General features: G+C 41.6%; 1 protein-coding gene across 19 annotated transcripts in view; it reads left to right on the top strand.

The window, feature by feature from the left end:
• The window catches only part of ptk2.S (protein tyrosine kinase 2 S homeolog), a 182990-nt gene that overhangs the window by 36661 nt on the left and 120240 nt on the right, over window positions 1-26089 (top strand). For 5 of the 19 annotated variants that reach the window (XM_041567145.1, XM_041567139.1, XM_041567154.1 and 2 more), the window contains exon 1: window positions 11032-11422. In XM_041567145.1, coding sequence (XP_041423079.1) covers window positions 11377-11422 — 46 coding nt within the window. In that variant the 5' untranslated portion in view covers window positions 11032-11376. 19 annotated transcript variants of the gene reach the window in all.

Here is a 26089-nt window from a genome sequence, read left to right as displayed (position 1 = left end):
TAAATTTTTCCCCTTTTTCTGTGTAATAATAAAACAGTCTCTTGTACTTAATCCCAATTTAAAGGGATACTGTCATGGGAAAAAATTTTTTTTTTCAAAACACATCAGTTAATAGTGCTGCTCCAGCAGAATTCTGCACTGAAATCCATTTCTCAAAAGAGCAAACAGATTTTTTTATATTCAATTTTGAAATCTGACATGGGGCTAGACATTTTGTCAATTTCCCAGCTGCCCCTGGTCATGTCACTTGTGCCTGCACTTTAGGAGAGAAATGCTTTCTGGCAGGCTGCTGTTTTTCCTTCTCAATGTAACTGAATCAGTCTCAGTGGGACCTGGACTTTACTATTGAGTGCTGTTCTTAGATCTACCAGGCAGCTGCTATCTTGTGTTAGGGAGCTGCTATCTGGTTACCTTCCCATTGTTCTTTTGTTGGCGAATGGGGGGGAAAAGGGAGGGGGTGATATCAGTCCAACTTGCAGTACAGCAGTAAAAAGTGATTGAAGTTTATCAGAGCACAAGTCACCTGCCTTGGGGCAGCTGGGAAACTGACAATATGTTTAGCCCCATGTCAGATTTCAAAATTGAATATAAAAAAAATTTGTTTGCTCTTTTGAGAAATGGATTTCGGTGCAGAATTCTGCTGGAGCAGCACTATTAACTGATTCATTTTGAAATTTTTTTTTCCCATGACAGTATCCCTTTATATAATTAATCCTTATTGGAAGCAAAACCAGCCCATTGGCTTTATTTCATGTTTATATTATTTTCTAGTAGACTTAAGGTATGAAGATCCAAATTATGGAAAGATCCATTTTCCAGAAGAACCCCCAGGTCCCGAGCATTCTGGGTAACAGGTCCCATACCTGAACACAATTCCAGTTAAAGGGGTTTTTCACCTTTAAATGAACTGTTAGTATGATGTAGAGAGGGATATTCTGTGACGATTTGCAATTGGTTTTTATTTTTTTATTATTTGTGGCTTTTGACTTATTTAAATTTTTATTCGGCAACAATAATAATGCAGCATAATTAAATAAGTCAAAGGCAGTAAATGCAGGGTTAACTTCTGAGGAACAGGAGATTCTATGTTCAAAAAGGAAAAGTAATTAGTTCTTTATCATGTAACTGAATTACTGAGCATCTTATTGGCATCTAAGTAAATAGGTAGATGATATTTATTTACTTATTTATTTATTGCAGCATTTGAATGTTTTGCCTTTCTTTCCTGCATTTGTGCTTTTTCCCCATTATATTTTCTCTGATTTTCTTTGGCGTTTCAGACGCAGCCTGTTAGATCTCATTGCCAATAATGTATCCTTTGCTTATTCATTTTCTTCTTTTTCCAATTTTTCAGATATTTCGAGGCTTTCGTTCCTATCAGGTAAGGGTTTTATTTATTTATGTATGTTCCATGGTTAAAGATTTCCCTACTGATGCCATCCGGTGTATAAAATAACCACTCCTGCTTTATTCAGGTATGGGATCCGTTATCCGTAAACCCATTATCCAATAGGAAAGTCTGTCTCCCAAAGATTCCATTTTATCCAAATAATCTAAAATTTTATAAATTATTTCCTTTTGAAACAGAACATTGTTATTGATTCCAACTAAAATATAATTAATCCTTATTGGAGGCAAAACCAGCCTATTGGGTTTATTTCATGTTTATATGATTTTCTAGTAGACTTAAAGTATGAAGATCCAAATTACAGAAAGATCCGTTATCCACAAAACCCCAGGTCCCGAGCATTCTGGATCCATTTGATCGGATTCCAACACAAAGGAAAACCAATTGCTTATTAGTGATGCACTGAATCCAGGATTCTGCCTTTTTCAGCAGGATTCGGATTCGGCCCAATCCTTCTGCCCGGGTGAATCCTAATTTGCATTTGTAAACTAGGGATGCACCGAATCCACTAATTTGAATTCGGCCGAATGCTTCGTGAAAGAGTCGGCGGAACCGAATCCTAATCCTAATTTACATTTGTAAACAAGGATGCGCCGAATCCACTAATTTGGATTCGGCCGAATCCTTCGCGAAAGAGTTTGGCGGAACCGAATCCTAATCCTAATTTGCATATGCAAATTAGGGGTGGGAAGGGGAAACATTTTTTACTAACTTGTTTTATGACAAAAAGTCACACGATTTCTCTCCAGCCCCTAATTTGCATATGCTAATTAGGATTCGGATTCAGTTCCGGCCGCAGAAGGATTCAGCCGAATCCGAATCCTGTTGAAAAAGGCCGAATCCTGGAGTCAGTGCATCCCTAATGTAAATTAGGGGCCAGTAGGGAAATCACTTGACTTTTCATCACAAAAGAAGAATTTTTTCCACTTTTTCCTTTCCTGCCCCTAATTTGCATATGGAAATTATGATTCGGTTTGATATTCGGCTGAATCTTTCACCAAGGATCCGTGGATATTGGGTGCATGCTTATATAATTATCGGCAGAACTTTCTGGTGGAGGGGTGGATGCAGGCTCTGACTTGCACTGGGAATGTTGTTACCTCTTTATTCCCTGTAGGTGAAAATGTGATAATCCCTTGTGCATGTGAGGTTTGGCTGCGAGGGCAATTCTGTCCGTATGTACTGTACGATTAATGACACACTGGGACAATGATGGGTCAGAAAATATTTAAAAACCAAGGCACATGGGCTGCAGAGCAAATGTTTTATTTGCTACTAGAATAATACTAAGCAGTTTCTGGCCATCATGCTGCTGTTATAGTTCAACAGGAGCTGGGTGACTTTAATGGGGATATTTATGTATCTTGACACAAGTCGTCTATATTTCCACCCCATGGCTGGGCTTTTATTTTCTCAGTGCACCCCCTGACATATGGGAAATTGCTCAAGGGGTCTCCACTAGGTAGCCGTGTAGTATCATACCTCATGTTTTGGTCTTCTGTTCCGGCCCAAGGTTTCCACAGCCATTTGTTAGTAAAGATCTGTGTCTCTGAAGATTCCACATGAGAAAAGTCTCCTAGGTATCTGCCTGGGCTAAATGCCTCCCAACATTTTGGAAACAGAAAGAGGGATAATTTTTTTTGACCACACCTATTTTTGTGGCCACACCCCCTAATTACCATGTGTATTTTACAAAATGAGGCAGGTTATGAAAGTTTGAACACTTTTCTGTGGTTTTTATGTGTTATTACAGTTTTGCTAATGAAGGTGAATTGCCCTTTAAGCTGCAAGTCACAGTTTCCCCAAGAGATCTGCTTATCTTAAATTGTTACAATTGTTTCTTTGCTTATCTTAAATTGCAACAAATGTATCTAAGTGAATGTTCTGGGTTCCCTGCCAAAAGCTTCAGAAACGTTGTCTTTTTCTGGCTGTTCAGTGCAGGAGATCAAAGAGAAAGTCTGGACATTTCAGTTACAATCCAGGACTGCGGGTTGAGCCGTCAAAATCTGGACTGACCCATGAAAAACGGGACTGTCCCATGAAAAACGGGACAGTTGGGGGTTATCGCACCCAGAAGTCAGAGCCACATCATGAACGTTTTGGTCCTCCTGCTGTGGCTCCGCATGTTATTATCCAGTCTCTCATAGATGAGTAAATGGAGTTATTGTGTAGTTTTATTTGTATTTCTGATTGATCCGTCCCTTGTTCCGTTGAGATAACTGAAAACCATACTCTCTGGGGTAGGGCTGAGCTTGCACTTGTGTGTGGAGTATGAGCAATGCATGGAGTTGTGGGGGTTAAACCTGCAAGCTAAGGCTTTTAGGGTGATTCCTGTCACTGGGCTGCAGTATCTGTGACTTTGTACAGTAGCAACATGATACAGACAGATTCCACTGGAGAAAAAAAAAACAAGCACCCATTTTTAGGAATCGATTCTTTTATGCAGCTTTTATGAAAAAAAATGAAAATATGATCAACATTAAACAAACCTATACCAAACTGCATAGTCTAGATAATGATCTTAAGGCACAGCACCGCCATTTCTTTTTAAAGGATAAGTAAACCTTTAAATGAAGTGAATGTAAAATGGATGCGGGGGCTGTTCTAAGAACTTTTGCAATTTACATTCATTATTTATTTTCTTTTAATGCCAAGATATTAAGGGATACATGTACTGTTAATATGAATGAATTTTGTTACAACAGCGCCACCTGCTGGTCAGTTTCCCACCAGTCTGACCAGCAAGTAGTCAAGGAAGTTGTCAGGAGAAAGATGTAACAAAATTCATTCATATTAACAGTACGTGTATCCCTTAATATCTTGGAATTAAAATTAAATAAATAATGGATGTACATTGCAACATTTCTTAAAATAGCCTCCTCATCCATTTTACATTCACTTATTTTAAAGGTTTACTTATCCTTTAAAGAAAGCTGCTTGATTGGAAAGTGATTATTATTGTCACCTTGGTCACCTGAGGTTTCTCTCCGTTATCACTCAGCGATTGGCATATCTTTTTCTCTCCGGAAGCGCTGTTAATAATGAATGGGTTTATGGCACACGTGAGCCTTTGTTGCAGGAAATGCATTAGTCTGCAGGTCTGGCTGATCTGTTACATATGTAATGAGCAGTGACAGGGCAAGTATTAGTCATCGTATTTGTTTGTCTTGTCAGTGATACCTGAGGAAGTTACCTGTGCCAAGTTACTGTCATTTATTATTATTGCTACTCTTTATTACTCATCTTTCTATTCAGCCCCTCTCATATTCGTATTCCAGACTCTTATTCAAATCAACACATGGTTGCTAGGGGAATTTGGACCAGAGCAACCAGATTGCTTAAAAATGTTGAATAAAAAACTAAATAATTCAAAAACCACAAATAATAAAATAAAAATTAAAACCAATAGCAAATTGTCTCATTATATCACTCTCTACACTGACCTTTAGGGTCAGGGCACACAGTCAGATTCGGGGAGATTAATCACACAGTGACAAATCTCCTCTTCTTCAGGGCGACTAATCTCCCCGAACTGCCTTCCTGCTGGCTAAAATGAAAATCGCCGACGGGAAGGCACTCGGATTGATTCTTTCCAGGGAGTCGTCCAACGTTTCCTCGTCAGGCAACTTCAGAAAACGAATTGCTCCGAGTGCCATCCCGTCGGCGATTTACATTTTAGCCAGCGGGGAGATCAGTCGCCCTGAAGAAGAGGAGTTTTTTCCCTGGGCGACAAATCTCCCCGAATCTGAACGTGTGCCCTGACCCTTAAGCAGCAACAGTTCTGCAGCTCTAATTGTAACCGAAAGACATATGGGAACAAAAGACAAAACATTGAGGGTCATCTATCAACACTGGACAAATTTGCGCATGGGCAGTAAACCATGACAACCAATCAAATTGTTGGATTCATTGTTCTACTTGCAGCTGGCTTTAAAATGCTGATCAGTGATTGGTAGCTATGGGAAACTGGCCATGGGCAAATTTGCCCAGTGTTGATAAATGAGTCCCACTGTCTCTTAATTGGCTCCTGTGACCTAACATGTTTGCTTTGTTTGTGTGCACCGTGAATCGTAAGATCCCTAGTTAAATGCCAATTTGCTATTTAGAATAATCTAATGGCACATTCTACTAAAAATGTATATTATTATGAAAATGGTTTATTTATATGAAATAGGGTTTTATATCCGAACTGTTTAATGCAATATCTTTTTATAGAGACCTACATTGTTTTCCTTTAAATATATATTCCTGAAATTTATAAAGTGAGTGTAAAGCTGCCTATATATGGGCAAATGCAGTTTTTGATGATTTATCTGTTTTGGTTGCGCAAGCAGTGGGCTGAATAATGTGGTCCTGTCTGAACGTTTATTATCTGGGGGTCCTGTGCAGCCCCGATGGTCTTTGCCTGCTGGGAATTCTCAACTTCCATTGGTCAATAACGGTGTGAGACCTTTGTTTTGGCTCCTCACGTGCCAGCAGCAGCAGCAAGCATTGGCTCCTCTATATGGGCAGCTTGAGATTCAACCATTAGTTATAATTAGTCAAGATCAGCAAGACTAATTAAAGCAGAAATGTGGGTACAGTGTGTTACTCCTTCACCTGTTCACTGATCTCCTCCATGTGAATTTAATGTGCCCGTCCCAAAGGTCCCATTGCAGGAGACTCCCCCCCCCCCATATGCAGCTGATTGTGGTTTACTTTGCCTTTACTCGAGAGAAAGGGAACGTGTTGTTTTCAAGCTGATTATCATTGGCTCAGCCAGTGATGGGCAAGTTCAACATCAAAGCCGAGGGGGGGGGGGGGTTGCGAGCTATTCCTGTTGCCATAAACGTTATGTGAAGCCAAGTTCCAGTTCCAAGGGACCCTTCCTGGGCGTTCATAGACTTTTTGGGTAATGTGATACCTTTTGTTGCAGGGAGCAGAGTTGCTTTAGTTATTTTTATAGGAAAAAAGTGAAAAATGGATGGAGCCTTGCAATAAAAACTAGGGGACTGTATGGATTCTTGTTGCTTTGTGTTTGTCTTTGTAAAGCCAAGGTCAGGAGGGAGAGACCCTCACACTAACATCACTACAGGAATAAACTCATGGGGGTCCCTTAAAGGAATAGAAATGTTGTACATGATGTTTTGTGCTTCTGTACCAGCCCAAGGCAACCACAGCCCTTTAGCAGTAAAGATCTGTGTCTCCAAAGATGCCCCAGTAGCTCCCCATCTTCTTTTCTGCTGATTCACTGCACATGCTCTGTGCTGCTGTCACTTACTGAGCTTAGGGAGCCACTCACAATATACAGTACACATAGAATAGAAATGTCACAATATAAGGCTGATTAGTAATTAATACACATAATTACTACATGGCAGCACAGAAACCAGTGCAATTAGCATCAGAATTTAATAATCAGCAAACCTGTAGCATCAGCTTATATTACAGCCAGGGAAGCTCATTTTCTGCTGGATAATTAGTGACGAGCCCTAAGCTTAGCTTCTCAACAGCCAATCAGAGCCCACTGAGCATGTGAGTGTCACAGACACTTTCCAAGATGGTGACCCCCTGTGACAAGTTTGAAGTCCTGGATCATTGCTGCTATTGACAAGCTCAAACTTTAGCCTCGTACAATAGTTCACTATATAAAATAGGACATTTTTAGCCACATTAATTTTTAGGGTTTAGTTCTCCTTTAAGCCAAAAGGCATTGGCTCACTAATTTGACTTTGGCAACTCATTATTTCAATCTTCTCCCAGCTTTGGCATCTCCTTCCCAGTGTTTTGTTTTTTTTTGCCTTTTTGCTCTGATCAAATACTGATTCGTCCATGAATATGGGGCACAGCTATGGCCTCCCCCCAGAAACTACCATTGCCCCATGTGTGGCCAACTTGCCCTTTTGACATGAAGCTTGTTAAATTTACACGGGTTTTTATATGGAATTGTGTGAATCTAGGGATTTCTGCATATAGGATCTGTCCTTAATTTGGAGTGCCATGCTTTAAGAACACAGTTTGTGTGTCAGATGCCCAGGGAGGCTTCAGTTTCTAGTTGTTCATATTCAGTGTGACTGTTGTGTGTTGCTGTAAAAGTGGCTGTTCACCTTTAAATTAACTGTTATTATGATGTAGAGCGTGATATTCTGAGACAATTTGCAATTGGTTTTATTTTTTTATTATTTGTGGTTTTTGAGTTATTTAGCTTTTTATTCAGCAGCTCTCTAGTTTGCAATTTCTGCAATCGAGTTGCTAGTTTCCAAATTCCCCTAGCAACCGTGCATTGATTTGAATAAGAGACTGGAATATTAGTAGGAAAAGATGAGTAATAAAAAGTAGCTATAACAATACATTTGTAGCCATACAGAGCATTTTTTTTTTTTTTTTAGATGGAGTCAGTGATCCCCTTTTGAAAGGTGGAAATAATCAGAAGTAATTAAGGGCTCTTACAGACGAGCGTTTGAAGCTGTGCTCCCCTGCGTTCCGTTTTTATGCGTTCAGCCACAGGGAAGCGAATGAGTAGATGCATTCAGTTTTTTCAGTGGGGCTGTACTCACACAGGCTCATGTAGGCATGAATGAGTCTACTCCTGCGCTCCCCTGCGGCTGAACGCATAAAACAGGAACGCAGGGGAGCGCGGCTTCAAACGCTCGTCTGTAAGAGCCCAAAAACAACTATATAAAAAAATAAAAATGACAGTCCCTTGAAAATGTGCTTAGAATTAGCCATTCTATAACATATTATGTTAATGTAAAGGTGAACTACCCCATTAAACAAATTTTTAGCCTCTTAAGTTCCAGCAACCTTTCAGTTGGTTTTTTTATTTAGTATTTCCCCCCCGTGATACCTGTTTTAATCCTGCCATTGAAAAATTCATTAACTGGGTTCTGTTTTATTGTTCTTCGCCTTTTTATCCCCCTTTAACTTTCCTATCTTCGACTCTCTTCTGTTCATATTTTGACTTCCTCATTGCTGCCTGGTTGTTAAGGTAATTCAACCTAGCAATGAGACGGCAGTTGAGATTTCAAGCCTGGCAGCTGCAGAACAAAAAAGTAAATATTTACCAAAAAAACAAAAAAAACAAAATGGCTTAGAATAATGCTGTCACCTTGAAAATTTATGGTGGGGCGAAATGCCGTCGAAGGTTTTGTGGACACTGGGAGCTGTATTTTAACAGTTGTTTTTTTTTAGGGGTGGTTCACCTTTAAGTTGACTTTTAGTATGTTATTGAATTGCTAATCCTAAGCAACTTTTCTATATATATATATATATATGTATATTTCTTTATTATTTGCCTTCTTCTTCTTCTGACCTTCCAGCTTTCAAATAGGGGTCACTGACCCCATCTAAAAAACAAAACAAATGCTCTGTAAGGGCAGAGACACCTGCTGGTATTTTGGGAGATTAGTCGCCCAGGCGTGACAAATCGCTTCTTCTTCGGGCGACTAATCTTCCCGAACTGCCTTCCCGTCGGCTCTAATGAAAACCACCGGTGTGATGGCACTCGGATCGCTTCGGCTTTCCGAAGTCTCTCGGGCAACTTCGGAAAACGAAGCGTTCCAAGTGCCATCCCACTGGTGATTTACATTCTAGCTGGCAGGATGTCAGTTCGGGGAGATTAGTCGACTGAAGAAGAAGCAATTTGTCGCTGGGTGACTAATCTCCCGAAATACACAGTAACATAGTAAGTAAGGTTGAAAAAAGACACACGTCCATCTAATTCAATAATTTTTTTTGCCTAACTGCTTACCAGGGGTTCAATGACTTGCACATTTGCTATAAGTTCTGGGTCATTTGAGATCACTAGATCCAGAATAGCTAATAGATACAGACGATTGTTTTTACCTGCGCTCCCCTGCGTTCCGTTTTTCTGCATTCAGCCGCAGGGGAGCGCAGGAATAGACGCATTACATTTTTTCCAATGGGGCTGTACTCACACAGGCGCATGTAGGCGCCGAACGCAGGTTGTAGACGCAACATGCTGCATTTTTCCTGTATTCGGCGCCTACATGCGCCTGTGTGAGTACAGCCCCATTGGAAAAAATCTAATGCGTCTATTCCTGCGCTCCCCTGCGGCTGAATGCAGAAAAACGGAATGCAGGGGAGCACAGGTAAAAACACTCGTCTGTAAGAGCACTAAATGTATCTACCAGTTGAAAAGAAAAAGCTGTTTGTCTGTCATATATACTCAGGGCACACAGCAGTCAGTTATTTGCACTTACTCCCTTCTTGCACCCAGCACTCCCAGCATGCACAGCAACACCTTAAGGTTTTTAACGCTGCTTAATTCTCATGCAACATTCACTTATGACTCTCAGAGAGAAAGCTTTCAAAGCTTTTCAAATACCAGCGTGTCTCTGCCCTAAGGCTACAAATATATTGTTATTTCTACTTTTTATTACTTATCTTTCAATACGGGCCTCTCCTATTCATATTCCAGTCTCTTTTTCAAATGAAAGCATGGTTGCTAGGGAAATTTGGATCCTAGCAACCAGAATGCTGAAATGGCAAACTAGAGAGCTGCTAAATAGCTTAAAAACCACAAAATAATTTACTAATTTAATTTAGTAATTAATTAGTAATTAAAATTAGTTAAATTAGTAAAAAATTAGCAATTTTAATTTAGTAATTAATTTATTTAACAAAATAATTTAATTTACGAATTCGTGAAAAGAGTGAATTATTCTTAATTCTCAGCAACTGATTCAAAAAGGACACTGTTATTTGTAGTTGTTTTGTTACAATAAAAGTATATTTCCCCCACCATTGGGGTGTAATACAGATATATACTTATAATACTTTATTACCTATTTAGTATTTAGTCAAACAATAAGGTTTGTTATAACAATGTTTTGAAATATAAGTTTATTACTAGAATCCTGTATAAACATATTGTTTGTGACCAATTCTATACAAATTTTAATAATTAATGTGATTATTAATGTCATTATGTGTTAATGTAAAAACTTTTACTTAAAGTATATATTAGGCTTTTATCAAAAGCTGTAATTTAACTTGAAAAAACCCCAATAAAAACTTATTGAAATTAAAAACCACAAAATAAAAATAAAAACTAAATAATAAAAAATGAAAACCAATTGTAAATTGTCTCAGAATATCCCTCTCTACATCATACTAAGAGTTAATTTAAAGGTGAACAACCCCTTTAAGGTTGCTAGGATTATGTGATCCTTTTCTGTTGGATGCTGGGAGTTGTAGTTCAAGACTGGCCGATGGGAGAGACGTCCTATAGAAAGGGCAGCAAATACAGAGAGAGTAAAGGCAGTGTTATTCTAGTAATTGTCTCTGCAATGCTGTCAGTGTGTATGAAAGGGTTAATTCATTGACTGGCAATTCATTGAGGATTTGCTATGGTGACCCGGTTCATTAAGAAACATTTCCGATGGTGGGAATCAAACCCGTCGCTCCGGTGCCAGACCTGAATGGAAACCAGTTTGGTTGCAGAGCGCAGCAGGTTCCCTGGGGCCGGGCGCAGCCTAGTTTGCTGTGTGTTTGTAAAACAGAGAGTGAGTGCAGGGTGTCATTTGCATAATAACAAGGTGCTTTAGCCTTGACTCTCCTCACTGACTCCTCCTCCTCCTCCAGCTCCTCCCTCTGTCCCTCAGTGGTGCTGAATGAAGGCAGGAATTACAGGCACTGCCTCTCTCTCTCTCCAGCACTTCACCAGGAGAAGCAATAGGATGGTGTGTGTGTTTGCTGAGGAGACATGACAACGTTGTGACATTGTGTTTGCTGAGGAGACATGACAACGTTGTGACATTGTGTTTGCTGAGGAGACATGAGAAGGTTGTGTCATTGCACGGGAGGAGTCTCAATGTGGACAAGCCTCAGCCAGGCTCCCAGCCCCCGAGCTCTCAATTGGGACATTGTATCCAGGAGTCGGCCCTGATTCCTCCCCGTCACCCCCGTGTGTTTATGTGGTTGGAAGGGGCCGGCTGGGCCAGGAGCTGACACTCAGGCAGGTGTTTATGGAGAAGAGCGGATGCAGTCCTTTCCCAATGTGCTGGGCTAAAGGTACCCCCTTATATTCTCTTCTCTCATCACCATTACCTGCCCAGCTCATTCTGCCTCTTAACCCCTACATGGCTTTCTACAGAACCATTCTCATAGGGTCACTTCAATTGACACCCCCCCCCCAACATCACAACAAGCAGCAACTGTCATATTTGTTTTAACAACTCCAAATGACAATCTCCCCCAGCATCACAATAATCAACAATTCTGATATTTGTGCTCTATTCTGGGACTTGTAGGGGGTTCTGGGACTTGTAGTTTTCAATTGTGATGTGAGTTTTGCTCTATTCTGGGACTTGTAGGGGATTCTGGGACTTGTAGTTGAACAACTCTAAATGACAATCTCCCCCAGCATCACAATAATCAACAACCGTGATATTTGTGCTCTATTCTGGGACTTGTAGGGAATTCTGGGACTTGTAATTTACAATTGTGATATTTGTGCTCTATTCTGGGACTTGTAGGGAATTCTGGGACTTGTAGTTTACAATTGTGATGTGAGTTTTGCTCTATTCTGGGACTTGTAGGGAATTCTGGGACTTGTAGTTTAACAACTCTAAATGACAATCTCCCCCAGCATCACAATAATCAACCACTGTGATATTTGTGCGCTATTCTGGGACTTGTAGGGGATTTTGGGACTTGTAGTTTAACAACTAAATGACAATCCCCCCCCCCCACACACACACACTACTCTTGCCCAGGAATCAGGGGAAGGAATATCAGAGGGTTGACAGGTTAATGCAGTGGCTGCAGGTAAAGAGGAGTTGGGGGAGGGGGTTAATGTCAGTTGTAAGCTCTGCAGTCACATTGGAGCAGAGAAACTTGCTGTGACGTCCCTCTGTCACCTTAAGGGTTACGAGTGCAAACGGTTTGTTTTGAAGCTCCTCCTCTCTTGGCTGGGATAATAAAGGGCAAGCGAACACTATGATATTAACGTTCCCCTGATTTGTTACTGTAGTGTTGTCACACGCGTTTCGCTAAAGTGACAGATGTGACAGCGCCTGGGTTACTCCCACTAACCGTGTGTCTGATATACACTGATTTCATGGGTCATTTGGCCACACAACTGACAGATGCCAGCGGTATAAAGCTGCCTGATCCAAGGGACCTGTTTCACTTCCCATTGTACATCACTAAAGGCAACATTATTCCAATTATAATCTCTGATTAAGGTACATGTTGCCTTTACTCCCAACACAAACACCCACAATGCGCCCACTTCTGTCTGTGTATTCTGATATTTTTGCTTGCTCAATTGCGGATTAGAAACTAGTTTAGAAGCAAACATAGCAGTAAATCCAGTGCAGTCTGCAGCATGTCTCTGCCTGTATAATAGCCAGGCAGGGTGTATAGACATATGCCCTTACCTTGGCAGACTTTATAAACAGAGTAGCGTGCTGAAATATTTGCAGCCCCATGTCAGGTGTATGTCGTTAGAGGGGATGCTGGGAAATGTAGTTCAACAACATGTGACATCACAGATTATGGCACTAAATGTTCCAGCTGTCCCCAGGCATTAACATTACAGAGACATGATATTCCTTGTGCCAATGGCTCCCAGGGATTTGTGGGTGTTACTCATTCTAAACAATAACAAGGGACCTGCGTGTTTCGTTTGGAACCAAGTGTTGTATTGGGGGCCCCACGGCTCCTCCTTCTTTAGTACATGTGATTCAGTGAGTGTTTAATCCACCTGTTGTCAAATCCTGAAACCCTACACCTGGGGTTGTCTACTCTCCATCCTGCCCCGCTACTGCTACATTAGGACTATTCCTGGCTCGGTACAGGTAGATGCATCCCTGGCTCAGTGCAGGTAGATACATTCCTCGCTCAGTACAGGTAGGTGCATCCCTGGCTCAGTACAGATAGTTGCATTCCTCGCTCAGTACAGGTAGGTGCATCCCTGGCTCAGTACAGATAGATGCATTCCTGGCTCAGTACCGGTAGGTGCATTCCTGGCTCAGTACAGGTAGATGCATTCCTGGCTCAGTACAGGTAGATGTATCCCTGGCTCAGTACAGGTAGATGCATCCCTGGCTCAGTACAGGTAGATGTATCCCTGGCTCAGTAAAGGTAGATGCATTCCTGGCTCAGTACAGGTAGATGCATTCCTGGCTCAGTACAGGTAGATGCATTCCTGGCTCAGTACAGGTAGATGCATTCCTGGCTCACTACAGGTAGATGTATCCCTGGCTCAGTACAGGTAGATGCATCCCTGGCTCAGTACAGGTAGATGTATCCCTGCCTCAGTAAAGGTAGATGCATTCCTGGCTCAGTACAGGTAGATGCATTCCTGGCTCAGTACAGGTAGATGCATTCCTTGCTCAGTACAGGTAGGTGCATTCCTTGCTCAGTACAGGTAGATGTATCCCTGGCTCAGTACAGGTAGGTGCATTCCTGGCTCAGTACAGGTAGATGTATCCCTGGCTCGGTACAGGTAGGTGCATTCCTGGCTCGGTACAGGTAGGTGCATCCCTGGCTCGGTACAGGTAGATGCATCCCTGGCTCGGTACAGGTAGATGCATTCCTGGCTCGGTACAGGTAGGTGCATTCCTGGCTCAGTACAGGTAGGTGCATCCCTGGCTCGGTACAGGTAGATGCATCCCTGGCTCGGTACAGGTAGATGCATTCCTGGCTCGGTACAGGTAGGTGCATTCCTGGCTCGGTACAGGTAGGTGCATCCCTGGCTCGGTACAGGTAGGTGCATCCCTGGCTCGGTACAGGTAGGTGCATTCCTGGCTCGGTACAGGTAGATGCATTCCTGGCTCGGTACAGGTAGATGTATCCCTGGCTCGGTACAGGTAGGTGCATCCCTGGCTCGGTACAGGTAGGTGCATCCCTGGCTCGGTACAGGTAGGTGCATCCCTGGCTCGGTACAGGTAGGTGCATCCCTGGCTCGGTACAGGTAGGTGCATCCCTGGCTCGGTACAGGTAGGTGCATCCCTGGCTCATTTCTCTATAATAATAAAACAGTACCTTGGATATAAACCACACTAAGATATAATTAATCCTTGTTGGAAGCAGAACCAGCCTATTGGGGTTATTTAATATTTACATGATTTTCTAGTAGATTTAAGGTATGAGGATCCAAATTACGGAAAGATCCATTATCTGGAAAGCCCCAGGTACCTAGTATTCTGGATAACAGATCCCATACCTGTACTGTAATGCCAATTGCAGGCTAAGGTGCACAAAAAGCCACCGCAGGGAATGCAATGGAAAACCATGTGTCAAAGGGCCAGTTGGGATGTGTGTAGATTTGTCACCTCAACTGTCTGCATAAAATCACAGAATTTAGCTGCAGGGCTACACAGAAATCCGTGCAGTCTGCAGCACCCTCATTAACTACTTGTGGCATGGAGCAACAAAGGCTCAGTACCAAAGAAAATCATTGCTGAAAGCCGGTGCTTATTTTTATGGGCAAGTGGCTGCTCCTTATAGTGTCCTGCTGGGGGTCACAACCCTATTACAGAGGTGAGGCCAGGCCGTTGGCTATGAAAGAGGAAAAAACAAAGAGATTAGCCTGGCCTGCAGAAAGTGCAGCAATAGCCATATTGTGTGCTTCGTAGGCCAATTAACATTAGTGCTAAGCGCTATTCCTCTAAATTGGCAAACTTTGGAATTCCTTCCTGATTAATGGCTGTAGTAATCCTGTGCCCCCAACCCACTGAACAGATTCAATTCCTCAACAGCATTGTTCCTTTCTAGTCCACTTTGGGCTAGTTACACTGTATAATGATGAGCTGTGGGCTAGTTACACTGTATAATGATGAGCTGTGGGCTAGCTACACTGTATAATGATGAGCTGTGGGCTAGTTACACTGTCTAATGATGAGCTGTGGGCTAGTTACACTGTATAATGATGAGCTGTGGGCTAGCTACACTGTATAATGATGAGCTGTGGGCTAGTTACACTGTCTAATGATGAGCTGTGGGCTAGTTACACTGTGTAATGATGAGCCGTGGGCTAGTTACGCTGTGTAATGATGAGCCGTGGGCTAGTTACACTGTATAATGATGAGCCGTGGGCTAGTTACACTGTATAATGATGAGCTGTGGGCTAGCTACACTGTATAATGATGAGCTGTGGGCTAGCTACACTATATAATGATGAGCTGTGGGCTAGTTGCACTGTATAATGATGAGCCGTGGGCTAGTTACGCTGTGTAATGATGAGCCGTGGGCTAGTTACCCTGTATAATGATGAGCCGTGGGCTAGTTACCCTGTATAATGATGAGCCGTGGGCTAGTTACGCTGTGTAATGATGAGCCGTGGGCTAATTACACTGTATAATGATGAGCTTCGCCCTCTGCTTACACTGAAATCTGCACAAAAAGGCAAATCCATCCCTAATTTTTTGGATAAGCACCGAGCACATAAAGGGGTTGTTAACCTTTAAATGTAACTTTTTGCATGGTGTGAAGAGACAATTGGCAATTGGTTTTCATTTTTAATTATTTGTGGTTTTTGAGTTATTTAGCTTTTTATTCAGCAGCTCTCCAGTTTGCAATTTCTGTAAACTGGTCGTTAGGGTCCAAATTAACCTAGCAACCATGCACTGATTTGTATAAGAGACTGGAATATGTATAGGAGAGACCTGAATAGAAAGATGAGTAATAAAAAGTAGCAAATGTGTAGCCTTACAGAGTATTTGTTTTTTAGATGGGGTCAGTGAGCCCCATTTGTAAGCTTGAAAAAATCAGAAGACTAAGGCAAATGATTCAAAAACTATAATAAAGAAAAAATGAAGGCCAATTGCAAAGTTGCTTAGAATTAGCCATTCTATAATATCCTAAAAGTTAACTTAAAGGTGTTGTTCACCTTTAAATAAACTTTTAGTATGTAATAGTTTGTCCAATTCTAAGCAACTTTTCCATTGGTTTTCATTATTTATTTTTTATAGTTTTAGAATTATTTGCCTTTTCCAGCTTTCAAATGGGCGTTGCTGACCCCATTTAAAAAACAAATGCTCTGTAAGGCTACAAATGTATTGTTATTGCTACTTTTTATTCCTCCTCTTTATATTCAGGCCTCTCCTATTTATATTCCCGTCTCGTATTCAATCAATGCATGGTTGCAGTAACGTAACTGCGGTTGGCAGTGCGCGAGCTGCTAGGGGGCCCTGAGGGGTGTGGGTCCTGGCCCAAGTGCACCCCCTGCTCCCCCGGTAGTTCCGCCACTGCATGGTTGCTAGGGGAATTTGCACCCTGGCTACCAGAATGCTTATAATGCAAATTGAAGAGCTGCTGAATAAAAAGCTAAATAACTCAAAAACCTTAAGTAATAAAAAATGAAAACCAATTGCAAATTGTTTCAGAACATTGCTCTCTACATCATACTAACAGTAAACTCAAAGGTGAACAACCCCTTTAAAGATGAACCACCCCTTTAAGGTGCCCATAGATTTTTTTTAAAGATCTTTTCGTTATCATAGGACTAAGGTTAGCATGAAACAATCGTTTCAATATATCCGATTTGTCCATCAACTAAAAAGACCGTTTCTAGTAATATTGTCTAGTTGAAGCCAGAAAAAATGTGGCTAGCTGCCTGCTTGACCCTGCAAACAATTGGACAATGGATACATTTCACTGTGACCAATGAAAATCTTCTAAAATCATTATTTGTACAATCGTTAGGTGCCCACTCACCTCTCGATGATCTGTCGGATTGCACTAAAATTGGTCGTTAGTGTGAGAATAATATTAACGTTTTTAATAAGGATGCACCTAATCCAGGATTCGGCCTTTTTCAGCAGGATTCGGATTCGGCCGAATCCTTCTACCTAGCCGAACCGAATCTTAATTTGCATATGCAAATTAGGGGCAGGGAGGGCATTTGCGTGACTTTTTGTCAGAAAACAAGGAAGTAAAAATGTTTCCCCTAATTTGCATATGCAAATTAGGGTTCGGATTAGGTTCGGTATTCGGGGGTTGAATCCAAAAAAGTGGATTTGGTGCATCCCTAGTTTTTAAGGCTCTTATACACGGGCGTTTTGAGCTGAGCGTTCTGGTTTCATGCGTTTAGCCGCAGGGGAGCGCAGGAGTAAACCGGAACGCAGGGGAGCACCGCTCAAAACACCGTATGTAAGGGCCCTAAAGTGGCCTGTACTCACACAGGTGCATGTAAGTGCTGAACACAGGTTGAACACAGCATGTTGCATTACACTAGTGTTCAGTTCTTCCATGCGCCTGTGTCATTATGGGCCCATTTAGGAAGAATTGGCTGCATTCCTTCCTGCGCTCCCCTGCGGCTGAACACTTCAATGGCTCTAACACACGGTTATTTTTTCCTGCGCTCCCCTGTGTTACCCTTTCTTCCATTCCATTCCATGCAGGGGAGCGCAGGAAAAAACGGCCGTGTGTAAAGAGCCCTAAAACAGAACGCAGAGGAGCACAGGTTTAAAGGGGTGATTCACCTTTGAGGTAACTTCTAGTATGTTACAGAATGTCCAATTCCTAGCAACTTTTCAACTGGTCTTAATTATTTATATTTTATCGTTTTCGTTTTTGACTTTTTCTTCTGATTCTTTCCAGCCTTCATATGAGGGTCACTGACCCCATCTTAAAAACAAATGCTCTGCAAGGCTACCAGTTCATTGTTATTGCTACTTTTTATTCCTCATCTTTCTATCCAGGCCCTGTCCTATTCATATTCCAGCCTCTTATTAAAATCAATGCATGGTTGTTAGGGTAATTTGGACCCTAGCAACCAGACTGCTGAACTTGCAAACTGGAGAGCCGCCGAATAAAAAGCTAAATAACTCAAAAACCACAAATAATTTCCAATTGGTCTTCATTTATTATTGTCTCAGAAAATCACTCACTACATGATACTAAAAGTTAATTTAAAGGTGAACAACCCTTTTAAGTGTTCTTCAGTACATACAGAGCCACACAAAAGTTAAAGGGCTCCATAGAGAAGGTTTGTGTGTATTGTGTAATGTAACAGCACATTGAGCCAGGCCAGTGCTTAATATTAGTGCAGCCACTGTAGAGCCCATATTATATTGTGTACGTAGAATGTAACATTCAGGGACCCATCTGACTATAGAGACTGTTTATTCACAGGCAGCAACTGTCACTTCTATAGCCGTGTTCTCCTGGTTAGTAACATAACTGAATATAATTGTGCAATGCTGAATTCAGATATCTTCTTATACCTCGTATAAACATTTAATACACAAAAGCCATGAATAACTTGTAAATTATATCCTTATAAACGGTGAGTTCTGATGTCATCAGTTATAAATGGTGAGTTCTGATGTCATCAGTTATAAACAGTGAGTTCTGATGTCATTTCGGTCACATGACTTGCAGAAATTTGTGTATTATAATAAATAAAGTACCCCCAGTTGCAAAATATGAGGATATTAGAAGTTACCTCGGAGTTCCATGACCTGTATAAAAACACTCGGCCTTCGGCCTCGTGTTTTGATGTGGTCATGAAACTCCTCAGTAACTTATAATATCCTTATATTTTACAAGAGGGGGTACTTTATTCACTCTCTGCACTCTCATCCGCTCTCCATGTAGAGTTGTGTGTAGGGATTCCTTGGCACCCTTAAGAAAGGCATATGGGTTGCGGGATATATTCATGCAGCTTCATTGCCCTCAAGTACAAGAGACTGTTATATTATTACAGAGAAAAAGGAAATCATTATTAAAAAGTAGAATTATTTGCTTAAAGTAGACCTTATGATAAATAGCTTTCCTGTAACTTGCTGGATAATGGGTTTCTAGATAAGGGATCCTTACCTGTCCGAGGAAAGAAACAGGCACTCACAGATCCCATGGACGGCCAAAGTAAAAGAACAGTAGATTTTATTAGGCAAATTATAGACAAAGCCTTACGCGTTTTGTGCACGTAGGCAATTGGTCGTAGGCTCCTCCCATACTTGTGCCTGATTATCTGGGGATGGCACTGATATTCTTTCAGAGAGGTATCATTGGTGCAGCTAAACCAAAATATCCAGGATTTACTATTGATACCTAGGAAGTCTGGTTGCTGCTTGAAAGTAAAGGGGTATTTAGTGAGTCAGTCCTGGTGTCTCTTTTCCTCTGATACCGTCTGACTGTCTCTCTTGATTTTGATTTGACCTTTATATCGGATTATCATAATCTTCATCATCAAAGTAATGCTGCTCTGAGTCCTGAGTCAAAAGAAACAGCACATTTCTTTCCTTCTATTGTGTACTCATGGGCTTCTGTATCAGACTTCCTGTTTTCAACTTAAACCTCCAGGGCTAGGGCTTGAGCATGCTCAGTTTGCTCCTCCCCTCCCTGCTGTAATCTGAGCCCAGAGCTATGAGTGAGCGGGGAGAGACTAAGGCAGGAAGTGATGTCACACCAAGCTAATATGGCAGCTGCTATCTTAAAAAAAAACAGAAATAGCTTGTAGAGCTGTTTACTGAGGTATGGTAAAGCATTCTGCAGAATAAATATAGCGTTATAGCTGCACTATTGTGGCTAATCTATTGGCAATAAACTGCCTCCATAGCTTTCCTTCTCCTTTAATATAGACCTTGAGCAGGTGATGATTATTCTAATTTTATATCCCGGGTTCCACTCTCCTTCCTCCCGGCCATCAAGGTTTCCAAGGTCTTTTACATCTCGCAAAGCCTTTTCCCATAGCCGAGCGTTGCTATAGCTTCCCAGCCGAGGGCACCTTTTGTAAAGTGGAATTCATTGGATTCAGTTGTTTTGTGTGCAGGGGAAACACGGGCAGAAGTAAAACAGAAGGACGTGTGTTACAATGTAAAGCTGCACAGGATTAATGGTGCGCTAATTCATCAAAATACAAGGTTGCATCTCAGGAGCAAAACGTCAGCGCCAGCATTTCCTAGAAAAACTTCCGCTATTGATCATTTCTTCCTAGAGAAACCTCGTTAGTACTCTTATGCTTAGGTCAATTTGAACAGGGTGGGTACATACAGATCATATACAGTATATGTCTTTATTAGATATGTTGGTGCAAATGCACTGACCCCTTCTAGAAACAAATGCTCTGTAAGGCTAAAAATACATTGTGATATTTTTTATTACTTTGCTTTCTTGTTCAGACCCTCTCTTATTCATATTCCAGTCTATCATTCAAATGAATGCATGGTTGCTAGGGTAATTGGGATCATAGCAACCTGACAGCTGCTGCATAAAAAGCTGAAAAACTGCAAATAATTAAAAAAAAAAAAAAAAAGGGGACCAACAGCAGATTGTCTGAGATTAGCACTCTTTATATCATAATGTATTAACAACCCCTTTAAGCATTTCCCATAAAGAGGCTTTCTGTGGCCCCCCTATATATGTGTGTTTTGTGCCTATAAAAATGAAGCAGTTAATCCGGGATCTTCACCTTGTGGCTCTAGAGCTTCTGAAGTACAACTCCCAGCAGGCCTCGAGTAAGAGGAGTAAATGGAGAAGATTATTCCCTGTAAGCTGTCTCCGAGTTTTCGGATCTTGACAGCAATAAAACTGTATAACACCCCCTATAACATCAGCATCTGAATTCGAAATAACCAAGTGAATCATTTGTTCAACTTCATTTCCAGGCCTAAATCTAAAAATCCACTTTTTTTCCAAAACAAAATTCAGTTGCCAATCACCACAAGGAAAGTTGTAATTATACAGCCCCAAAGTCCCCAATTTTGCTGCACGTGTGTGAGATGTAAGTAGTGCTTGGCTGCAGGCTGCAACGACACAATAGCTTCTCATGTTGGACATTTTAAACTTTCTCTCTCTCACACACGCTCTCTTTCTCATACACAGGCTCTATCTCTCGTGCACACACGCTCTCTCTCACACACTCTTTCTTTCTGACGCACATTCTCTCTGTCTTTCTCTCTTGCAAACAAACTTTCTCTCTTACACTCTCCCTCTCTCACACACTCTCTTGCACACTTTCTCTCTCTTGCACACTCTGTTGTGCAGACACTCTCTCTTTCTCACTCACTCTCTCTCTCTCTCACACACACACTTTCTCCTACACACTCTTTCCTTGAGGAGAATCTAGAAATATAAGAATTATAATAGGTAAATAACATGCATCTCTCTCGCACACCCTCTCTTTCTCCTACACACTCTCTCTCTCTCTTGCACACTGTCTTTCTTAGTCTCGCACACTCTCTCTCTTGCACACTCCCTCTCTTGCACACTCTCTCTCTCTTGCACACTCTCTCTCTCTCTCGCACACTCCCTCTCTCTTGCACACTCTCTCTTGCGCACTCTCTCTTGCGCACTCTCTCTTGCGCACTCTCTCTTGCGCACTCTCTCTTGCACACTCTCTCTCGCACACTCTCTCTCGCACACTCTCTCTCGCACACTCTCTCTCGCACACTCTCTCTCGCACACTCTCTGTCTCTCTCTCTCTCGCACACTCTCTCTCGCACACTCTCTCTCGCACACTCTCTCTCGCACACTCTTCTCTCTTGCACTCTCTCTCTCGCACTCTCTCTCTCGCACTCTCTCTCTCGCACTCTCTCTCTCTTGCACTCTCTTTCTCTCTCTCTCTCTCTCTCTCTCTCTCTCTCTCTCTCTCTCTCTCTTGATATTGATATTTAGTGGGTGCTGCTCTGGGATTTTATCCTTTTGCTAAAGAGACGTAGAGAAAGAAAGCTGTGGTTAAGGCTACCTACTCTATATGCAGTACAGCAGCTCTCTGACACACACACAATATATTTTATATTTGTCCACTGATACACTGAGAACTTGCCCACAACCCTCCTGATGTAACTTTTTATTATTGCTGAGGTGAGGAAAAAAGCCCACGTGCATCATGTTATAACATTTCATGCAGAGTCTATCACTTAACAAGAATACAGTTACAAATACAAGGACTTTCCCAAAGAGTTACAATGTAAAGTAAAACAAGGATATTGTGCACACGTATTGGTTGTATGAGGCCTGTCCATTCTGTATTGTTGCACCTACAGCTTCTCTTGTCCCACCTGTCTCTCCATACAGGTGAATGTGTGTAATAATAATGTTCTCTTTCCACTGGGTCACTTAGTATATATGACCATATGCTTCAATAAAGCCGTCTTTATTATACAAAGATTGTGTCAGTACATCGATCTCCGGACTAGCGCCCAACATGTGCGAGAAACACGTATAAAAATCCCTAAGTATTTACACTTATCTTTCCCTTGTGAGGTCACTGGGCAAATAACAATAACCCTTTGGCTTCCATGTTCACATGTACATTCCTTTCATTATTTGTATTGTTAGCTGTTAGTTTATTCCTGCTCTTTACTATAATAGAAAAGAGTGTTACTCAGAGAGCAGTGTATGTGCCTCAGTAATCCCAGACTTTAGGAAATCAGGGTATTGTGTTTGTGTACAAATCCTTCTTCACATGACAACACATCAGCGACCCGTAGTATTAATACTCTTCAACTTGTGACCCACTTTCTTTTTCCTTTGGGGGTATGACAGTGTATTTGCTTCAGTGTCCCACCCAGTTTTTTACCCCCACAACAATATCAATTTATAATTTATTCCATAAAACTCCATAAAAATTGCTTATAATATGGCTCCTCTGTCAGTACACTAATACTTCATTTATCCACACGAGCAGATACTAATGTGCCCTTCATGTGTTGTACATTCCATTACCCGTATAAAAGAAATGTACTTGCAGCCTTGTGCCTTTATATGGTCACAGAACAACCCCTCAGTGACTTCTAATATCCTTATCATTTACAGTAGGGGGTACATTATCCCTTATAATACATGAGTGATACTCAGAGTTCCCTGTATAACTCAGCCTGCAGCCTTGTGCCTTTATATGGTCACAGAACAGCCCCTCAGTGACTTCTAATATCCTTATAATTTACAGTAGGGGGTACATTATCCCTTATAATACATGAGTGATACTCAGAGTTCCCTGTATAACTCAGCCTGCAGCCTTGTGCCTTTATATGGTCACAGAACAACCCCTCAGTGACATCTAATATCCTTATCATTTACAGTAGGGGGTACATTATCCCTTATAATACATGAGTGATACTCAGAGTTCCCTGTATAACTCAGCCTGCAGCCTTGTGCCTTTATATGGTCACAGAACAACCCCTCAGTCACTTCTAATACCCTTATAATTTACAGCAGGGGGTACATTATCCCTTATAATACATGAGTGATACTCAGAGTTCCCTGTATAACTCAGCCTGCAGCCTTGTGCCTTTATATGGTCACAGAACAATCCCTCAGTGACTTCTAATATCCTTAACATTTACAGCAGGGGGTACATTATCCCTTATAATACATGAGTGATACTCAGAGTTCCCTGTATAACTCAGCCTGCAGCCTTGTGCCATTATATGGTCACAGAACAACCCCTCAGTGACTTCTAATATCCTTATCATTTACAGTAGGGGGTACATTATCCCTTATAATACATGAGTGATACTCAGAGTTCCCTGTATAACTCAGCCTGCAGCCTTGTGCCTTTATATGGGTCTTGGGTAGAGTTCCCTTTGAGGAAGAAACCTGTAATATTCTAAACCCATAGTTCTTGCTTTATTGCAGTAGGAATATATACAGACAATACAGTCCCATCACAGTCAATGGAAAGGATCAGTGCAACAGACTTTATGTTTAGCCTCATACAATTCATATCTTAGACTTAAATCCTTTCGTAATCCGGTGTAGTAAAACACAGCTGGTAAAAACACAATTAAAGAACACAATTTGTCAGTGGGATACCCGTAGCCTGAGGAGCATTCACAGCTAAACACCTGTTTCTATAGAGACGTAGGGTGGCACCATGCAAATTACACATGGAACCATTGTGACATCGTACAATAATAGTGAGTTTTGGCAGAATACATGATAATGTAACGTGTAATTGCACGCTTCACCCGTAATTGCCCAGTGAGTTGCAGGCTATAATTATACAAGAATTGAACGCCAAATTGAGAGGAACGCTGGTTCCTTTGTAGTTGAGAAAGTCTCACAGATGTTTGCGTGTAAAGGGGTGGTTGGCAGTGCTGGGGTTCTGAGTTTATTGGACAGACTATATAAAGCACTGTGTAATCATGGCAGCGCTATAAAGGATAATAAGAATATGTACTACTACAGTTAAGTACTACTATAGTTTATATAAACAAGCTGCTGTGTAGCCATGGGGGCAGCCATTCAAGCACAGGATACACAGTAGATAACAGATAAGTACTACTATAGTTTATATAAACAAGCTGCTGTGTAGCCATGGGGGCAGCCATTCAAGCACAGGATACACAGTAGATAACAGATAAGTACTACTATAGTTTATATAAACAAGCTGCTGTGTAGCCATGGGGGCAGCCATTCAAGCACAGGATACACAGTAGAGAACAGATAAGTACTACTATAGTTCATATAAACAAGCTGCTGTGTAGCCATGGGGGCAGCCATTCAAGCACAGGATACACAGTAGAGAACAGATAAGTACTACTATAGTTTATATAAACAAGCTGCTGTATAGCCATGGGGGCAGCCATTCAAGCACAGGATACACAGTAGATAACAGATAAGTACTACTATAGTTTATATAAACAAGCTGCTGTGTAGCCATGGAGGCACCATTTTCATTCCCCCTGTACTTTGCAGCAATCAATATACCGCGTGTGCCGTTATGGGTCAAAGTAATGCTGCTCTGAGTCCTCTGCTAAAAGAAACACCACATTTCTTTCCTTCTATTGTGTACTGTACAAGCTGGGGGGATATATTGTAGATGACAGGTATATATCCCCATTTTTTAGGTTTTAAAACTACTTCTTTAAGAGACGCCATGGGGTTAACCAGCCAGAGGTGGGCTGTATTGATGTGTGACAAACAAGGGAAAGTTGTGCTCACCACTATTTTTTAAAACCATTAGGCGGGGGTGCAATGAGGCTGTGACCACAAAATACATATAGTCAAACACAAGAGTCCTCTGCACTCAACCCATTATCAATATATTTAAGACAGAGACATTTTGTGCTACTGCTACTAAAAAATGCCTTACCCTTTAAACAAAACAGGGATTGTCTGTCCATATATTGCAATATATTTAAGCTGAACAACTACGTCACAGTCATCCCATATCTGGCCAGTCCTACGCTCAATTTTATCTGATTCATTAAGAATTCTATTGCTTCATTATACATTTTACAAAGGGACTAAGTTTTACCTACAACTTACTCGCTGCTTTCAAAGTAAACCTCCCAAACTTGGCTGCCCTTTTATTAGACACCAGTGGGATCACCTGACTATAGTTGGGAAGGGTGGGAGCTACAACATGGAGCTGGTCACTGCTCCTGTATAACTATAACAAACAAGGGAAAGTTGTGCTCACCACTATTTTTTAAAACCATTAGGCGGGGGTGCAATGAGGCTGTGACCACAAAATACATATAGTCAACTACAAGAGTCCTCTGCACTCAACCCATTATCAATATATTTGATCAATACAATGTATTGATGTGTGGGCCGACCCGAGGCCCACGGAACCTGCAGGTTTACCCGCTGGTCGTGCGGGTTAGGGGGACTCCTGGACGAAATGTGCGGGTCGCGGGCGACCTAGTACTGCCGGCTTCAGGCACCAGAATTTATACACTTTCGCCTGCCCCGCCCCTTTTGTGAGGTCACTGTGGGGCGGGCGCGGGTCTATAAATAAAGGAGAGCAGCGGCCCGGGTGGGGAGGGAGGGAGC

Source organism: Xenopus laevis, chromosome 6S, assembly GCF_017654675.1.
Source record: "Xenopus laevis strain J_2021 chromosome 6S, Xenopus_laevis_v10.1, whole genome shotgun sequence".
In the NCBI taxonomy this organism is placed as follows: domain Eukaryota; kingdom Metazoa; phylum Chordata; class Amphibia; order Anura; family Pipidae; genus Xenopus; species Xenopus laevis.
The sequence above is the reverse complement of the archived record's forward strand: the minus strand, read 5'-3'. Positions and strand labels throughout refer to the sequence as shown.